This window comes from Myxocyprinus asiaticus, chromosome 47 (genome assembly GCF_019703515.2).
Source record: "Myxocyprinus asiaticus isolate MX2 ecotype Aquarium Trade chromosome 47, UBuf_Myxa_2, whole genome shotgun sequence".
Lineage (NCBI taxonomy): Eukaryota > Metazoa > Chordata > Actinopteri > Cypriniformes > Catostomidae > Myxocyprinus > Myxocyprinus asiaticus.
Window position 1 is genome coordinate 10,419,601 of NC_059390.1, and position 21,294 is coordinate 10,440,894.

Consider the following 21,294-nt stretch of genomic DNA (forward strand, 5'->3'; position numbering starts at 1 on the left):
AGTCTTTTCAATTTGTTCAGCCACCCACTGAACAGAATCCCCCAGTATTGGTATACAGGAGAAGTACACAATATAATAATTTGAGGTGAACCTCCTGTTATTAAACTATTAAAATGTCACTTGAATTCATTTCATGTACTTTCATTGTTGATGGGATACAGTATGTGGTCTGGTTACTGTTTGGCTGAGTCATTCACTTTAACCAGTGCCGGTCCTCCCTATAGGCAAACTAAACAAGTTGCTTAGGGCCCCCAATCCGGAACTGACTTTAACGCACAATTTAAAATCCTCCAAACAAGAATAACACTGCACACTCAACACTTTGTGACTAAAAGTCTTGTTCCATCTAGCATGGACCAAGACTAATGCCAAATGCCTGTATAATGACTACCTTTAAAGCTCATGAATGTGATTTCTAAATACAGTGAAAACAACTCCCTTCACTTGCTATCTGAGTGACGCAAGTGTCCTTGATAATAATTCACCTTCTGTACACATACTTTTCATTTAATCTCAGGATGAGGCTGTACGCAGAACCAGACAATGGTTAAAACAAAACCTAGCACAGCTTTACAAACATTAATAAGCAAATTCTGAACTTGAACTTGAGTTTGTTGACTTTTTCAGTGAAATATTCATTCATTTGATATTCGTAAATCATCTAAAATTGACTATTAAAGAAAAACTGGATGATACATCATTTTTATTTTAAATATTAAAATTACATAGAGATTGGGAGTTGTGAAAACCTTTTCTGCAAAAATGTCTGTCATTACATCTCATCTTTCTTATCTATATCTGGGCCATAAGACTTTATAAGGACTGTGAAGTCTATGTGATGGATGTAGTGAGGAAAGCAAATATGTCTCTTACCGCTGAGTCTGGAGGACTGAAGCCGCACAGGCTGCACACCTGCTGTTTGCACTGAGTGCAGGTGCTGTAGTTGGGTGGCTGATCTTTGGCCTGCACATTCAGCTCTGTAGACTTACAAAGAGGACACATCATTCTGCCAGCTTTCCCCTGGGCAGGTCCAGCTTTACCAGGCCCTTCTGCTTGAGCTCCTTGCCCAGGTTTCCCTGGGCCTCCTGGACCAGGTTTAACAGACCCTTGTTGTTGGGGTCCAGGCCCTACAGGTTTAGACCCCTGTTGTTGGAGTCCAGGTCCTCCAGGTTTTGATGCCTGCTGTTGGGGTCCTGATCCTCCAGGTTTAGGCCCTTGCTGTTGGGTTCCTGGTCCACCAGGTCTGGGTCCTTGTTGCTGAGGACCAGGACCACCATGCTTGCTTTCAGGCCCTTGGGGTGGATGTCCTGGCCTTTGCTGAGGAGGTCCTTGTCCCTTAGGTGGACCTTGCTGAGGTAGCTTACCCCCTTGCTGTGTAGGACCCTTTCCTGCTCCACCTTGTGGACCAGGCAGCTTTGCTTCCTGCTTGGCTGCCCCCTCCTCCTCATCACCAAACAGGCTAAAGGAGGAGACAGCAGAAGAGACCGCACTTAAGGGGTTGGCTCCACTGAGGAATCCGGATGAGAACATGCTGGTTCTTGGTTGTTCTGGATCTTTGGGCTCCTGCCGGAAACGTGACTCAAGGAGGCTGAGGGATGAAGGGCTCCGTCCAGGCTTTGGCTTGGGAGGTGACCCCTCTACAAATGCATCTACAGTCCGACTCTTACTGAGACCCGCTGTGGCTCTCGTGCCACCAGCTTGAGCCTCTGGTGGCCTGTGGAGTGAATAGATAAAGAGTCAATTCCCCTTCACTAGTCTCAGGCCAACATTAACTTATATGGGCATCATTCACTTAATTGCTGCTCCGGATAAATACCAATAATAAATTGCAAAGGGGACAGAGTATTCAGACATTGAATTCAGTCCATAAAAGAAAATTACAATTCAAATAGCAGAAATATGTAAATCTGAATGTTTGCAGTAATAACCAAACAAGCAAGACTCACATTCACTATCCTTTAAAATGTTTCTAAATTCCAGTCCTGGGGACCCACTGCACATTTTGGATGTCTCCATTTTTGAACACACCCAGTTCAGTTCTTGGAGCTTTTACTAAGGAGCCAAACAGTTGAATCAGGTGTGTTTAATAAGGGAAAATATACAAAATTTGTATATAGTGCTGTGGGTCCCCAGGACTGGAATTGCTAATATAATGTTTAACTAGTTTATTAATTTTGACTGGGAAAGTATGTACAACATCCACATCACTAATCAAAAGAAAGGTAACTGTCACTCTCAATACATTTTTTTATATGATGGGAGAGCATTTAAACTGTTAAAGCAATGGCTTTTCAAAACAGCAACCTTTGAACTGCAAGTGGTTAAAGTGAACATTATTTAATACAATTCTTTCAACATCCTAAACAAGATCATCACGCTATGTCTTAGATACATATTCTTTCAGATCAAGTGGAGCTCAACGCGCAGGCATCACCGTGCTTTCAGCACCATGGACAGCGAACAATTGTCTAATAATCACTTAAACTATGGTCGGTCCACCCAGTTCTCAAGTGTAATACAACACGCACGCCCCCAAAATAAGTAAGGCGATCAATGAGCATAATGGCATTTGTTCTTGCAGTGCTATATTTTGTCATATTTATACCCCTCCCCCCATTTGCACTTGGGTAAAAATAACATATTTTCGCCTGTGCAACTTATAAGACACGATTCAATAAGTTTCCAAATGAGCACTGCGTAAATTTCACTAACATGCCAAAGGGAATGTCGATCGCGTGCTTTCGTAAGATCGACATTTTCATTCACTCGCGTTTGTTTTCCAAAGCAGCGCTCATGACATCACCTACACAGCCCACAGGAGAAAGATGGAGTGTGCATTGAGAACGCAGTGGTTTATTACAACACAGATCTGGAGTAAAAACTGATCTCTGCTAGGGCAGAGGGAGCGAAGATCATTCATATTTGGCAAGGAAATCTTTACCCAGCAGGCAATTTGAGTTCTGTCCATAACGATGGTGTCTTGTGGATTGAACAAGGCGATTTCAAGTAAACTAGCCCCAGTGCACGTATTGTGACCCTCCATATTAACAATGATCCCAATAAGTATGAAAACATTTTTCTGTAGAGAGTCAATATTGAAGTGCATCTCAATCACGTACAAATTTACTATCAAATCGCATTTACACATCTTAAAATTGGGCTGGAATGCTTCTCTAAACATGCAGTCGATGCACGTTCTTGATTACGATTAAGCGCGTGAATGGGTGTGATCATGTTTTGCATAGGTGCTGCTGTCATGATGTGCCAACCTGCAGTGTCACGATCAAAACACAACCGCCTCCAACACAAGCACAAGCGCTCGGGCACTGGAGAGATGGACATCATCATCATCATCATCATCATCATCACTGCATACATTTATAAAAACGCTCCTTTGTGCGCGGGAGCATCCAACTTGCCTGGACTGCGCTTTGGCCATAGCGGCCACAAGCTGCTTTCTTTCCTCCTCCGACAGATTGCTGAGATCTGCCTCCACCTCTGCGGGCATCTGGATGGAACCACCCTTTCCGTCAGGTGTGAGTCCCGCTGGTAATCCAGCGAGCGCCCCTTCGCAGCCTTCCATGCTCGCTTCGTTCCCCATGATCGACCTCCGTCGTTAACCCCTTCCTCCAGCTGATTACGCGGCGATATGGGTCTAAATGTCCAGATTAAGGCGACGGTCTCCGTATCCGCGGTCGTTGTGGATGCATGTTATTTTATTTCTCCATTTTATTCGATGGTCTCTCTGGTGAGAACGCACATCCCGAGAGCAGAGCCTCTCCGTGCGGGTCTAGAGTTGTGCGCTTCCCTCCCTCCATCGGACGCGCACGTCCCGCCCCTCACAGGTGTGTGTCATCAGACGTAACCGTTGGAAAAAAAAAAACGTTAAAGGGCCAAACCGCTAGAATTAACAAAACTTCTAATTACCCTATTTATTTTGCTATCAAGGCGAGCCAATAATCTCCCAATTAGCTATAATGAGGAAGCAACCGGTTTGTTTTTGGGAACTAGATGCTGTAACACTATTACAACGACCACGTTACACATCTTACATGTAAATATATTTAAGCAATAACATTAATTTATTAAGATGCTTTAAACCTTTTGATAAGGGACAATATATTCATATTTTATGTTTGGTTAGACAGTATCATTCTCCTTCTTTCTTTTAGAAGAAAGTCGGTAAATAACTTGCCAGAATTGATTAAAATGTTACTTTTATTTTTGGCTTGGTTGTAAGGGCAGTGGACAATGAAAAAGCTGGTAGACCTCACAAGATAAATGAAAAATTACATAAACAGGGAGTCAGATTGAAATACGTGTAGCTTATATTTAAGGGTTCAACAATGATGGTTTCGTCTCTGCTTAACGGTTATGGCCACAGTATGAGCACTGTATTTATTCTTTATGTGTGTGTGTGTGTTCTCCCTGCTCATGAGACCTAAATTTAACACTTGCATTCATGCCTTGCTGTTTTGATACTTAAAAGTTACAACTAATGTGATATATTCACACCCTTTTGCAAGCTGCTATGGTTAGACAGCATCTACATTACATACAGTAAATGCATATTAGTTGAAGTTGAAACAGCACTTAACCTTTCACTGGTTGCCTTGTTTGGTGCTTCAAGGAATAGTTCACTCAAAATCAATCATTTTACTCGATACACAAATAATTTGTCTTTTAAATCTGTGAAATACAAAAAGGCCTGTATAGTAGTCCATATATCTCATCCATTATTTTCCAAATTTTGTGAAGCCATCCAACAACTATGTGTGTAAAACAGAAGGAAATTGAAGTTGTTCCAAACCCGTATGACTTTCTTTCTCCCATGGAACACAAAGGAAGATGTTAGGCAGAATCTTTTGGAGACTGACAGTCTCAGTCTTTATTCACTTCCTTTGTATGGATAAAAAGAGCAGCTTTACCATTCTTCAAAATTATCCTTGTGTTCCAAAGAAGAAAGTCAGTCATACATGATTTGATTGACATGGGGGTGAGTAAATTACAGAATCTTCACTTTTGGGTGAACTAACCCTTCAAGAGTGAATAACCTGCTAAAGGTTCATCAGACCACTTCACAAATAACTTGATCATAAAGAGATCCATTCATCCATTCAGTCATCTTGCTCACATGTCTCCTGCTGAATAGGAATCATGAGTCACTGCATCAATATGTTCCATAAGTCATCAATGTCCTTGGCTCATAGCTCTGCCAAGGGCCCAGAGACAGAAGGAGATGCTGAAGGAGTTCATCACCACTGACTTTGACAGAGGGATAATTTAGGAGGACACATGGGGCTTTATAGGGCTGCATACACAGTATCATAAGTCTCCAAAATCAAATGTCATATGTTTTCAGAGGATACAAAACCTAAAAAATTGTTACTGCTTAAAAAAGAAAATCCATGTGATTTTCATTTTGTTCTACACTGCATGTCAGTTGGTGAACCATTGTCTTATGAAGCCTATTTTCGTTCTTTTGTGTGTGTGTGTGTGTGTGTGTGTGTGTGTGGAAAAAAACAAAAAAACCCTCGACATGCAACTTAATATTAGTATGTCTGAGCAGCCCTAAGGTGTGACTAAAGAACATCCTGTCTCCAATAGCAACCTTTATTCATTCAAACTTGTTTTGAGCAGAGATGAAACTGCCAGCAGGATCACTCTCACCAGTGTAATATCAACACAGCACTCAAGCAATCCTGTATAAAACACCCTGAGATATAAAGATAGAATGTTATCCAGGCAGGGCTTTATTTAGTACATGCTTAAAGTCAACATAGGCCTGTTTCATAATGGGTGACACGTCCTTCACTATTGACTATCATGCTTTTAAGAGACCTCCAAAAAGAAAAGAAAAAAAAAAAATCAGGCACTTGGAAAACATCTACTATTATAAAATGAAATATTTGTGATTCATACAGTATATTACTGCAAAATACTTTGGCAGAATACACAGCTACTTTTGAATGGCCGTCAATGGAAAAACATGCTTTTTGCCCTCAAAATGGTGTAGTTATTACATCTACCTGGAGGTGCTACCTTCCAAAGCTAACAAGCAGGGCTGGGTATTGATACATATTCCCTGATTCGATTCGATTTTAATTCACAAGCTCTCAATTCGATATCGATTCATTTTTCAGTTATAATGTCCATTTTGCTTACATATAAAATAAATACTTTCCAAGCTAATGCTGCAAATTATACAGGGAACCTTCTAACTAGGTACATTAAAGTTGCAATTTGTAAACATTTTTTTTTTTTTTTGCCAATGTGTGAACGGCTTGTAACGCAACTTAAAAAATGAGCCCTTCCCGGACTTCCTAGGTTGCCTATTAAAGCCTGTAGACTGATTTTCATGCGAAGGGAGCGGGTCGCTTTTGCCGGGATCTAAAGGATGTGACGTCTATGCGCTCTCCCGAGAGCCTTGCCTCAGACAGTAGCTTCTCTTCCGCTATTCAACAGCGACAACAAACTGCAACACTAGGTAATATTATCTTAGAGATGGAATCCAGCAAACGTCCGGCTCCCAGCACAACACTGACTCCTACACAAACTCTGAGTAAGCCAAAAAAAAAAAAAAAAAAAAAAAATTATCTACTGAATCCCTTCTGGCTAAGCGGAAACGTGATCGTGATCGAGCGAAAACTAGAGTGAACATCAGCAGGACATTTGATTCCTGGAGGGACCTTCGTTTGGTTTTAGGGATCAAAATTGACCCTGAATTGGCGATTTTCTTACTGGACAGGTAAGCTTACATAACTGCAAAGCATGTGAAATATAGTGCCATAAGGACTGATCTGTGTCATTTTAGCTAACTTGATCTTGCCTGCTAACGCTGACGAATTGCAAGCTACCTTGCTTCATAACTTTCAAATAATTTCAATGATCTTCTCTTTATATTAAAAGTCAGGTATGCTGATTCACAGTAACTGACATAATGTTAATCTGTAATTATTCAGCAAGGTAAACTACAATAACACATGAAATGAATGCTGGACAATGTTCAAGATAATGCAAAAAGTTAGTGTAACGTAACTTGGTTATACAGAAAATATATACAATCTATTATTATAAAACAATAGCGCATCGATATATCAAAATGACAGTTGTGATGGAATCACATCAATACTGAATTGGGTCAACATACTTATAATGTACAGTCTATTTTATAAACAGCTACTGTCATCATCCACCAAATTTAGCTAACAGCTATTGATAAAGCTGGCTAGCTAGCTAACGCCGACATAGGCTATCGTATAAATGCAGTCAATATATCATGCAAAGAAAAGTGATTACTTCAAACTACAGTCTTGCGTAGTCAGACCTTCATCCACAGAACTGCTTCAACATGCCCCCAAATTTGTTGGCCGTGTGGGTGATTGTATGGCGCCTTGGGCGAAACCCGCTTCAACACGCCCCCAAAGTTGTTTGAGATGCTGCCCTGGGCAACTGCCCATGTCGCCCATGCCTAAATCCGCCACTGTCCACACTTTGTTTTAGCCCTGTTCCAGCACTGGAGAGTCAAATATAATATACAGTCTCAAAGTTTGTAGTAAAACAATCATAACTGTGTAATTTTAATTATGCTACCTCATCTGTCAGCATGATGCCGGTGAATCACGTTCAGTCTCTTTGTACGTTAAGTCATTGTTTTTGTCGACGCTCGCTCACTCGTGTCCCTATGGAGTGTGTGCACGAGCGCGAGCAACAGGTAGCTGGCTACAGTTAACTTAACGGCCACAGTTGTCATTAATAACAAGGGTTTCTGAATCTTATTGCACCTTTAAGAAAGTATACATTTTTACAAATTATATTTTATTTGTTTTAAATTTGGTAACATTTTTGCTATTTAAAAATGTACAAATCCATATATTCTTTCAATAAATATGATATCATGTTGCATATATCATATTTTGTCACATGTTTATTGTTTGATGCATCATTTATACTATTTACAAGTATTTACATTGAATTCTAGAGCACATGCTAAATTCTGTCTTTTTAAGAAAACCAGCAGTTCTGTAAAAAGCATCTGTAAATGAGCTTATATTATATTAACAAGAGAAACTCTAATGGCTTTTTTACCTCACCCGTGCTATCCATGATTGCAATTAAACCTCTCAATCATTGGTGAGTGAAATCTGAACATTTAACAGCCAGTGACTTATCATGTTTACATGCATAGCATGAAATTTGGTCTCATAAGTGAGTGATTTACTCACATTGTAGAGAGTTGCGCGTATAATAAAAAATTGAGCTTGGGTTTAAAGACCAGACCAGAATGGGACAAGACTCTGCAGGAAGGAAGATCTCCAGGTGCAGGATTAAGATTGGACAAGGAAAATAAACACTTTCTTTAAAACTCTGATTTGTTATTGGCCCCTTCACAGGGTTAAGGAGACAGACATGCTTAATCACTGCTGCCTAGACTGTAGCGCTCCTAAATCAATGTCAGCGTCCCTCACAGCATGTAAAAATTTTCATGAGGAACCTGTTCCTCAGCATCCATCACTGTAATAATGCAACAAACTTTCATGCACACATTTAGCCTTTCATCCAAGACTTTGACAAGTTCTTGAGCAGTACACAAATCACGTGATGCTATTGCATGCATCACATTCCTATAAGTGGATATCAGATTCCTTGGGTCTGGTAATGCCAGTCCTGGTTTCCTTATAGGTTAAGTGTTATCCTCTCCACACTGCTTAACATCAGATTGACGACTGTGTGATGTGACATTGGAGGCTTTTTCAGCCTAGTCCAGAGCTCAGGGGGGAATTTGTCCTCTGTGTGACCAGCTGGAGTCCCCAGGCTATATAGAGGAGATGGACTCTTATCAAAATCCACAGATCTCGGCAAATAAATTAATGAGATCAAACAGCATTAGCTGTGTGTTAAACTCTATATTACTAGTATCTGCTGTTGCCACTACAAACATGTTAAATACAATGACACAAGAGTCGCAGATTAAGATTATTGTGGTTTAGGATTATTGTGGTTTTTAGGATTCTGCCCTCATTGCCTGTATTTCTCGCTCTCCCTCTCTTGTCTACAGTATGAATGAGAGCCTAGAACAGATAGCCTTTCCCACACAGGGCTGACCACTGGAGCAGACACTAATGACCTTAACGCTTTGAAGCGGAAGTACACACACACACACACACACACACACACACACACACACACACACACACACACACACGGTAGCAGCATAAACACCACATAGACATAGTTTTTAAACCTATATCTGTGTAAGTTGACACATTTTTTCTTTCTTTTTTGTTTTCAACATTAAGGTTTTAGAATATACAGATACATATACACTACCAGTCAAAAGTTTTGAAACACTTGACTGAAATGTTTCTCATGATCTTTGAAGTACTTTGAAGATGCTAAAATATCACACAGTTTTGATTTATTTTGGATTTTGTTTAGTCACAACATAATTCCCATAGTTCCATTTATGTTATTCCATAGTTTTAATGACTTTACTATTATTCTAATATGTGAAAAAAAAAAAAAAAAAAAAAAAATTATAATAAAGAATGAGTAAGTGTTTCAAAACATTTGACTGGTAGTGTGTATGTATATATATATATATATATATATATATATATATATATATATATATATATATATGCATAATAATAATAATAATAATAATAATAATAATAATAATAATAATAATAATAATAAAAGAAGCAAAATACTGATTAAAACAGTTTAAGAATGAGTAAAGCATGTCACCATGCAGGACATGTCAACATTCCAAAAGTATTTAATGTCAGCTACCCATCCCTATAACCCCCACCTGCCTGTTTTTACATCCTGTTGACCAGTCTCTATAATTAACACTTACACACTCATATATAAACACACAAAATGCATTGATAATTCTTTATTATGTGCTACTCTGTGTGTGTTTCTGTGTGACATGTTTTGTATACAATTGTGAGTGTGTATGGGTGACTTACAGTGCACAGAGAAGCAGAGAAGTGTAACTGTAGCCTGAAACCTAATCACATACACTGTGCGTTGCTCATTAAATTTGAATATGTGCTTCAATACAGAAAATATGGCATGAATGACCTGACAGATAACTATAACGGAGAAAAAACATGACAACAAAAAGTTACACACAGGTTTTGATCTTCATATAAACCATGACTCTACAAAACAGTACAGTGTGGCAGGTTTTGATACAAACCAAAAGTAATTTCATTGCAATAAGATGTTTCAGTTGACCTGTAATCCCAATACTATTTCTGTTCAGGTGATATACCTCTCACACTTTCAGAAGTGACAGTGCAAACATGCACACACAAACACTGTCATACAGTTGGAAAGAATTATTACGTGCTGCTAAATTGCAAGAGCAACTGAGAAAAGGACAAGAAAGACTTAAAAAAAATTTATCCATAAGAAAGTATAGGCCACATACCTTCTCTATGATTGGTGTGTCTGCTGGCTGTAGTACTTGTTAGTGGACAGGTCCTTGTGTGCTTTGTTCCCTTGGGACGACGTTTCATTTGTGGTATATTAGTCGTCCAGATCTCCACATCCTTCTTAGACAGTCTGCATGCACTTAATTCCTCTCTTAACACCCCATTTCCCCTCCCAATAAGCACTAATAACTGTCCAGCTAAAAATACTCTTTTAAAGGGATGGTGTCTCTAACCTCTCCGACTTAGCCCGGCATCAGCCTTGGTGGAAAGCACACACCCATTTAATTTACACACACCTCTAATCAGCTTTCTTATGACCCATCGGCCAATCAGAGAGTCTAGGATAAGACCCACACACACAGAGCAAGTCACACATAAGTACATGCACTTACTTAAACACTTGAATGCATAAACACAAATACACAGACATTCTAAAATTGGGTGGATCTCATGAAGCCTGTCCAAAACAGGTCTTGGTAATATCTAACCCCCAAAATATACAGAAAAAGAAATTATTTTTTTGCATTAAGAACACAGGCCTATATAGACCAAGATTTTTTGCTTGTTTTTCCCCCCATTAAATTTTCATTAAAATCACATCTGCCCAATTCCTATTCTTAATGATATAATATATATAATTTAAATAATATATATATATATATATATATATATATATATATATATATATATATATATATATATATAAAGATATACCTATTATTTAAAGTATTTAGAAATTATGTCCTGCCATTTGTTGTATTTATCAGGTTTATAAATAATAATAATAATAATAATAATAATAATAATATTGACAAGGAGAACTATAAACAAATACATTCTTTTCTTTTGATTTTGGAGTCAAAAAATGACCCTGATATTTTTGCATGAGATTCACCCAATTTCTGATCAGTTTATTAGTACTATATTCTTGCTATAAAAGCCTTACCTTGAAACAATGATGCACAGATGAATTTACCTGTTGCCCTGGTGGCAAGAAAAATCTGTATTTTGGTATAATAAAATCCAAAATACAAACATGTTTGTTTGTGGTTTAACACCATGACAGCTTCCGTGGCGAAAAACAAGTTAAAATACTTTAAAAAGTATAGTGATTAAAAACCTATATAAGGTTTTAAAATCTATTTTTGCTAAAAACTCTAAAACTGATTCAGAACTGACTTTGTTACAAAATCTTTCCCCAGTGCTGACTGAATAACAATACTTATAAAAAAATAAAAACAAATCTAAAGATAAACTTGTCATGTTATTACAGTTTTTTATAATCACTCTGGCACTAATTTCAGAACCTTGATGTCATTTTTCAAAACTCTAGACACAAAACTCAAAATGGTCATCACTTGAAACGCAGGCTGTCCAATTTTCAAAACATTGTATTATGCATTCATATCTTTAAAGAAACCTTGCAGAATCATTGGTTCAAATAACTCATTTATCATGAAATACCAAAGGAACATTAATTTAGATCACCCCCACACAAGATACCGATAGTTTCACTGTGTAGTTGTTCGTACAATCGTTTCGGTATGTTACTATGCGTAAATACATCACAGTAAAAGGACCAGTAGAGAGAATACTACAGACACAGTGGAATCATTGAACAAAATCTGAAATTTATTGACGAAATACAATCAAATCACAACATAGGTTTCTTTGAATCAAAGCAAAAATAATTAGCTAAAAAAAACAACAACAACAAAAAAATACAATAAAAATGTCAGCAGCAGTGTTCCTCACCTGGCTTACTGTAAAAAGCAAAACAAAGGATTGATTACTGTACTTCTGTATTTCCACAGGTTCTCATCCACATCACAATGGGTGTTTTCATTAGCCAAACATCTTGGGAAGAATCTTCGGGCATGGTGAATCCAGGCCTGACACTGGTCTGCCGTGATGTCATTGCATGTGTCATCCATGGCCTAGAGAAGGGTGACTTGTGAGGGCGCCTATCATACCTTCCACCTCCATGTGGAGAAAATTCCTCAATAGGGTTAAGGAAAGGAGAGTATGGGGTAAGTACAGGGTGGTAAATTGTGGATGGGCCTGAAACCATGCTTGCACCATTTGAGCATGGTGGAACCTGGTATTATCCCACACAATGACACAGGTCATGCCATCAGTTCTACAGACCTGATTTAGCTCATCAAGGAAGGTTACAAGGAAAGCTGCATTATATGATCCAATATGAGGTCTGCGTCCCACCACACCATCTTCCGATATAGCCGCACACATGATGATGTTGGCCCCATGTTGTCCAGGTTCTTGGATGGTTGCCCGTTGACCAATGAAATTCCAACCTCTCCTCCTTGTCTTGGCCAGATTGAAGCCTGCCTCATTCAAAAAGTTGCATTTGTGATGGTTTTCGTCAGCATCCAGCTCCAGCTCCATCACCCTCTACCTGAACATACTCAGTCCTCAGTTGCTTCACTCTGTCTGCATTTCTTTCAAAAGGCACACAGTATAGCTGTTTTAGAGACACCTGGTGCCTTTTCAGCATGCGTGCAATAGTCGGCAAATTTATCACATTGTTGAACATGTCGTCATTGTCCAAGATGTGCTGCCGAATATCTGTAAGGCGAATATAATTTCTGGCCCGAACCAAATTGACCACAGCCCGATCTTGTTGGTCAGTCAGAATTTTGCCTCTGTCTCCCCTATTTGGCCTAGTGTCTATTCTTTTGGGACAATTACAGTAAGAACACCTTTAATCACATCACCTACTCTGTGGAACACATTGGCATGCAGTATACAGTCATTTGTCAATTGAGAGTAGCCTAATGTTTAGTGCATGCTAAAGACTTACCGGTTCTCATTGCGGAAAGTTCTGATGATTGAGGCCACGGTTGATCTTCTGAGGTTTGGTTGAATCATTGTAGCTGCCTCAGTCATTGTCATGCCATGATTTACGACATGGTCTACAACTATTGCCGCTATCTTGGTCCGTGGCCTTGTCCTCTACCACGTTCCCCCACACCTCTCAAACGAGGCCCATGGCCGCCTCGGTGAGGCCAAAGCCCTCCTCTATGATGAGACCCACGACCACCTCTTCCTCATCTACCTCCTCCCACTGCTTGACCTCTATTGTGACCTGGATCACCTGCCGGCTCCATGTTATCGCAATGTTTTTGTAGGTGGATACCACTCATTTCACTATATACTCCTACCAAAATGTGAAATCAATCATCAGTAACGAGTTGGCAGTATTGGAAAAGCAATTACAAGGGCCTGCATACATACAGTAATGTCAAATCTGAAAACATGGTCTGGAAAAGTGGTACATGGGACCATAGAAACAGTGTCTGATAAAGAATAATGATGAAATATTACATCCATATAATGTAGTCCAACTAGTTCATGTTCCACGGTAATTGGTGTTAATGGATCTTGTTATCCTGAAACTTTCATGATCTAAACATGGAATATTGCTCATCAGTTTCCATAAAACTATGCATTAAGAGAAATGCAACAATTACTTATCATTCTGAGCAGTTGTATCAATTGATAGTTAGATCATTGTAATAAAATGAATAGACAGTCATCTCAGATGTAATGTGTGAATTGCATTTTGAAATGGTAATACTTTGATGTTGTTTCATTTTGAACAGGTGATTTTAGTTCAATTAACAAATGACCTTAGGTTTATGTGTATTGTATCCAAACTACTGGAAAAAGTGTTAGAGTTCTGAAAAATGTGCATTTTGATAATCGGTTGTGAGTTTTGTGTCTAGAGTTTTGAAAAATGACATCAAGGTTCTGAAATTAGTGCCAAAGTCATTGTAAAAAACTGTATTCAACTGACAGCACAAAGTGACACCTGGCCCATTTATATGAAATGTAATATGAAGACATTTTTGTAGATGATGCTCTACCTCTATAGGTCCAAGGTTAAGTTAGACACAGCTTAACCAAATCATTACATAACAGGATTGGTTGTTTTTCTCAGGCCAGAGTCAGATTAAGGTTTAAGTCTATTGTTTGTGAAGGACATATTTCTGTCTGTCACTCTCTCTTTTAATATGATCTGCAGGTCACTGTTGTGTCTAGGATGCTCTTCTGCCAGTGCTATCCCGCTCACCTCCTACAGATTAGCTACAGTTCTCACCTGTCAATCAAACAACTAAGAAGATGCCCTAAAACATGTTCTATTTAAACATGCTTTGCACTGTTTGCTGTATCACTGTATAACAGATTTTTCCGTCATTTTGTTTTGATCCATTTAACTTGTAACAATTTCTGTTATTTGTACTGGATCATATATGTTTTTAGAGTTTAAACTCAATATTCTGCTCAGTAAATTCAAAGTGGTCGAAAAAGTGCAATGAACTTTTACTAAAGGCACCAAGTTAATTTTATTTAAAATGTTTTTGCAAGTTGAAGTTTTTACCACAAACACCTCTTTTTTTTTTTTCTTACTTTTTATGCATTTGGCAGATGCTTTTACCCAAAGCGACTTACAATGCCCCTGGAGCAACTTGGAGTTAAGTGCCTTGCTCAAGGACACAATGGTGGTGGCTGTGGGGATTGAAACAACAACCTTTTGCTTACCAGTTCAGTGCTTTAATCCACTACGCCACCACCTCTTAAACACTTTTCTAAAAAGTGAATCAGCACAAACTGATTGTAACAACTGGGACTTAGAACGTTGTGATAATGAGCCAGTTCTATTAGACTGGGTATGATTTACAGGGAGAAAAGATCAAGTTTATGCCCTCCGGTCAAAATAGGTTTTGTGTGATCTAGCTTAAATGCTAATGAAAAAAAATAGAAAGGTGTCATATTCTAAATAATGCAAACAGTAGGTGAGATTGCCTCAATACTGCTCCATGGGTGATGCCTCAAACCTTTCATGACAGAGAGAGAGAAACAGAGTGATGGAAAGGGTGTTAGGAAGAAGCAGGTGGAAGGGTTGGAAAAAGCAAAAGAAGGAAGGAGAAGAAAAAGAAGGAAATACATTAGGTGTGGTGAAGTGTACCATTCTCATCAAGGACAGAGCTTATTTGAACTCTTTAATGAGCCTGAGATTAGGGGATGAGGGGGGTTGTGCTGGGTGACTGACTGCTGACTTCATCACTTGTGCTGTGATGCTAAATATAAATGCACTGTTTGGAACCAAGACAGCAGGGAGTCTTTTCTATTATGTAGTAAAAATTAAGATGTACCTTTTGTCAGAAACACTTTTTGGCTGCTGTTCTGAATTACTGATGATTGTCAGGCCACTAGGGTACATCCCTCAGGGATCCAACGTTTCCATAGTTACCATGTACTGTACTCATCCACCTGGGGGATTGTAATTAATTAAATTTTTTTTTTTTTTTTAAGACATTCTTCATACAGCTATGGGGAATGTGTGTTTATGTGTGTTGGTCAGCTTTTGCCTCCAGTGTGGGACCAAATGTCCCCACAAGAATAGTAAAACCTGAAATTACCAACAAAACATTATTAAGGCTCTTTTCAATGGTCATAAGTAGTTCCCCACTAGGAAAGCTTAATTAATGTTTTCATTACAATCTACAGTATAAATGCAAAAAACTTTCTGTGAGTGTTAGGTTTAGGGGTAGGTGGGTTAATGCAAAATATTATTAGCTCAGTATAAAAGTCAATGGAAAGTCCCCACCATAAAAAAGGTGTGTTTATGAAAGATAGATTGTGTGGCATATCAAAATCTAATACTCAGCAAAAATCATTTTCAAGCATGATCAGCAATAAATCCATGACAAAATTTGTAATAATAATTCCATTAATTTACAAAGAGAAAGCGAGTGAGTGAACGTCTTTGCCTTGGCACTGACCTGAATCTCCTTTCTACCCAGAATCCTCAGACCTGGGGTATGTGTATGACTCAGACAATGCGAAGGGACCTCTGAGTCATGAGTGGACAATCACTTACATGCACATGCGCACACGCGTGCGCACACACACACACTTTAAAGGGATAGTTCACTCAAAAATTTAAATTCTCTCATTATTTACTCACCCTTATGCCATCTCAGATGTGTATGACTTTCTTTCTACTGCAGAACACAAATGAAGATTTTTAGAAGAATATTTTAGCTCTGTAGGTCCATACAATGCAAGTGAATGGTGACCAAAACTTCAAAGCTCTAAAAAGCACATAAAGGCAGCATAAAAGCAATTCATAAGACTCCAGTGATTTAATCCATGTCTTCAGAAGTGATCCAGTTGGTTTTGAGTTAGAACAGACCAAAATTTAACAAATATTTCACTGTACACCTTGTAATTGCAGTCTCTAGGCACAATTATGATTACAATCTCAGTTACACTTCCTAGTGTTTGACGCATATGCAGCGTTAGGGCGTTAGGAAGTGTAGTTGAGCTAGAAATCATGATTGCCAAGGAGACTGCTGACTTCAGGTTACATTTTGGTCTGTTCTTACCCAGAACTGATTAGATCGCTTTAGTTGAATGGATTACGTTTATGCAGCCTTTACAGTATTTTTCCAGTTGCTAACAAGTATCGGTTAATACTGAAGCCACTTTTTCAAAACTCTTCATACAGTCTGCATTACCAATATACATCTTGGCCAAACAGTTAATCTCACCTCCAAAACTCACTCAAACCACCAAAACACTTGTGTCAAAAATGTCACATGTCTCAAAATAAGCTCGTTCAACCATAACACTGGCAACAATTCTCACTCAGAAAGCATCCATTGTTACTCAGAACACACTGACCTAAAAACACTAACAACAGAGAGCATTACATAAATTATGAACTTTTATCTTTGAAGTTTGAAAGATTTTTCACATAAATCAGTATTTCATTATAGAATAACAATTACATCTTTTCACTGTATTGACTGTACTAAAGTATATGCAACAAGAATGAATCGGAAATGCAGCAATTTGCTTCAATATCCTTTATTCCTTATATATCTTTGCATATATTAATTTACTTGTGAAAAAAAAAAAATCCTGAAATTCCAGGGCTGCAATAATAATAATAATAATAATAATAATAATAATAAAAACATCAACAATGAGTATAATCACTCATACTGTACAGTACTTTGAGAGTTCTCTCCTGCATTTGGCCACAAGTTCTCATCAACATGACATCTTATGTCTTCTCTGGCGATGCATCTTGGAAAGTATCTTCTAGAATGTCTAATCCAACCCTGGCAGCTTTCAGGAGAAGTGTCTCCACACCCCGCATTCATGGCATCCAGTAAGGACATCTGGTCATGTGGATGGTGATCATAAACCTTCCACCTCCACATAGAGAAAAACTCCTCTATGGGGTTTAGGAATGGGGAGTATGGAGGCAGGAATAGTACTGACACTCTGGGATGTGCAGCAAACCAGTCTGTGACTGCAGCAGAGTGGTGGAATGCCACATTATCCCACACAACATCAAAGGCAGGGGAGTTTCTTGTTCCTCTCTCCTCCGCAGGCACAAGTCGATTATGCAGGTCATCCAGAAAAGAAATTAGCCTCTCTGTATTGTAGGGGCCAATGAGTGGTATGTGTAACAGCAAACCATCATTGGACAGCGCTGCACACATTGTGATGTTAGCTCCTCTCTGGCCTGGGACATCCACGGTTGCTCTCTCTAATCACATTTCTTCCCCTATGGCGTGTTTTTGCCAGTTGAATCCAGCTTCATCCACGAAGATGAATGTATGTGCAGTTTGCCTGGCTTCCATCTCCATTACTCTCTAAAATACAGTAAATCCACATTTTTACAGTACTTTACATCATGCATAGCTGTGTATGTACCCTGTTTGGTTATAGAACAGACATCTTACCTGGACATATTGATACCGGAGTTCTTTGACACATTCACCGTTTTTCTCAAAGGGTACAGTGTACAACTGCCTCATCCTTATTTTATGTTTCTCTGGGACTCTGGCAATTGTTGTTGTGCTGACTGTATTCACATTCCCAAAAGTGATATTGTCTGCCAGCACCCTGTCACCTTATTTCCCACAGTTTTATTGCATTTTTGCCAATTACCATGTCAACAATGGCAATTTCCTGTGCATCTGATAATATTCTGCCTCTCCCTCCTGTGGGAGGTAACCTTTGGATCCTACTGAAAAACAGAAAACAATCAATATATTTCAAAATGTCAGTACATGTAAAAATGTGAACATACTGTATTGTACTGTAATATGTAGTTCAATTATCACTGAAGGATGCACATCTCACCTGTTGTTTTGCAGGAAAATTTGTACTATTGATGCAGCTGTTGAACGCTGCAGATTAGGTTGCACCCTTACACCGGCCTCTCTCAAAGAGAGACCATGGTTTACAACATGGTCAATAATAGTGGCCCTTATCTCACAGAGACCACAGTTCTTGGTCTTCCTCTACTTTGTCCTCCACACATTCTCCCATTCCCTGCCACTCTTCTTTCCCCACCAACCTGTCTTCCTTGATCCATGTTTCCAAACTACAGTAAATCATTCCGAAGCCATCCTCTTTTGTCTGTTTGGTAATAAGACTAAAATCAGGACACTTGGGTAGGCTTTCAGTTGAAACTGCAATCAGCTGTGTTTGGAATGATTAAATATTCTGCTAAGATTTTCTATATATTTCAATCTGGTTACTGCAGAAATGCACAACATTTGCCATCATTCTGTTTTGAATGTGTTTTTAACAGTTGTGGAAACAGTGTGTTAGCATTTGAAAACGTGCTGCACGTAACCCTAGTTTTGCAGGTAGTGGAGTATGAATGAGAAAAGAGTTCATGGATTTTGGAGAATGTGGTCACTGAATGCATTATTCACAGATTGGTCCACATACACTTCTGTTTCGCTGACTGTGTGAAGAGTTTTGACAATGTGACTTCAGTATTGACCAAAGCAATGCATGTCAGCAATTGAAAAAAACTGCAAGTGCTTTTTGGAGCTTCACAGTTCTGGCCACTGTTCACTATGGACATACAGAGCTGAAATATTATTCTAAAAATCTTCGTTTGTGTTCTGCAGAACAAATAAAGTCATATGCATCTGATGAGAGATTTCTTTTGTATTTTTTTTTTTTTTTTTTGGTGGGGGTTGAACTATCCCTTTAAGTAAATTTTAGGTTAAACCTTGGCCACAAAATCAATAATTCAAGTAAGTTTGATGTTTTGCTTAAGTTTGTTTCATTATAAAAATATTCCTCATGTAGTCAAAGAGAGTCTAAAAGAACAATGATATACTCAGCTATATGGTTTACACAGTAGTAACATTGCCTCTCACATTACCCTAACCATAAAGGCCTCGATATACTTCCAGAGAAGTTCTTCTTTTTTTTCTTCGTTCAGGGGTAAAAAGAAGTTCTAAACAGCCTAGCAATGGTATACTGTTTGCGAACATTCAGACACCTGCCACACCGCTGCGGAAGATGTTTAGTTAATATGAGGACACTCAGTAAAACCTCAACTAATGTGACATTAAAATGTGTTATCAATGACTTTATACTTCATTCTATGAGTAGAATTCACATGTGGTCAGTAAAATAAGATAATTTATCCACACAATGATGATTTGAAGTAATATATATGCAGTAGAAAATGTTTAATTTGTCTTGTTTAAATTCTGAATTAATGATGCTAATGCGCTAACAATTGATCATTTTTCACACCAAAAGTGATCGTGGCTGTCTCGTTTGGAAGGTTGCGTCCTCCAGAGGTCACGTTTCTCGGCCGCATATGTCATCAAGCCTGTCTCGTTTCAGAAAAACGAGTAGGACACTTCAAATGCAGCCTTCGAATGCGACCTTCTTTCATGGGAATTCGAAGGATGCATGATGTGTATCCTTCGTTGGCACTCACAACCCACAATTCTTTGCTTCAGCGAAAATGTCTAAAATAAATTATGCTAATTTGCCCATAAATATAATGTTCAAAGGCAAGGAATGTTAATTCCCAAGTTGAAGTACCTCAGTAGGTGGGTGCAGAGTATATAATATGTATAATTATATTAATATATAATTAAAATAAAGTATTAGACTAAAAGTACACCTGTAAAATCTATTTTCGTTTCTCTTTACATCATTAAAACTCTCTTAAAGTCCCAGAGGGACTTTGTTCTCTTCTCACTCGAAGCGCTCGCGCTTGTTAAAGAGTGGCGTGCTGTCATAGCAACCATGTTACGTTCCGTTTCCGTTTGTCCTATGAAGGCCGTCTCGTTTAAACGAGACTTGTTTAAAGGAGGACACTCGGTATGCTGCAGGCTTCAAAGGACGCGTCCTACCTAGTACGCAGCCTTCGAAACGAGACACAGCCTGTGTCGCTTTAGAAGACATTACTTTAACAGCTGGTATCCTATGGATGACGTTTATGCTTACTGTCTGCGATTTGTGGAGCATCAAAATAGAAATCTCCATTCAGTTGCATTTTAAGGACCTACTGAGCAAAGATATTTTTCTTCAAATGTGTTCTGGTGAAGAAAGAAAGTCATACACATCTGGGATATCATGAGGGTGAGTAAATAATTAGAAAATTTTCATTTTTGGGTGAACTATCCATTTAACCCTACTCACACAAAAAATGGGTGATGTGGAACCGCAAAAAGAGGTTACACGCCATCTAGCGGTGACACGTATTAACGGCGGCCCTTCAAAAGCCACTTTATAAATCCAATTACATCACGAGACCACCCAATTAAGTTTTTAAATGTATATATTTCATGATTCAGTTTCAATTTATATAATTATTTTTGTTAGGACAGCAAAGCATGACTAATATGGTTGCTTCCTCAGTCCTGAAAAAAATCAACAATAACCAAAGGAAGAACTTAGACAAATAAATCATACATGCAATGAAACTATATCTTTATGGCTGTTTACTCCTTGTTTGCACAACAACCAGGTAAGACAA

General features: G+C 38.5%; 1 protein-coding gene across 1 annotated transcript in view; it reads right to left on the reverse strand.

Moving 5' to 3' along the window:
* Positions 1-3,751, reverse strand: part of pcloa (piccolo presynaptic cytomatrix protein a) — a 60,079-nt gene extending 56,328 nt beyond the window's left edge. Inside the window, exons 1-2 of the mRNA XM_051691699.1 lie at positions 3,420-3,751; positions 874-1,714 (exon numbers count right to left, since the gene is read on the reverse strand). Of these exons, the coding sequence (XP_051547659.1) occupies positions 874-1,714; positions 3,420-3,601 (1,023 nt within the window). The 5' untranslated portion in view covers positions 3,602-3,751. The remainder of the gene's footprint in view (positions 1-873; positions 1,715-3,419) is intronic.
* Between the last annotated feature and the right edge of the window lie 17,543 nt (positions 3,752-21,294).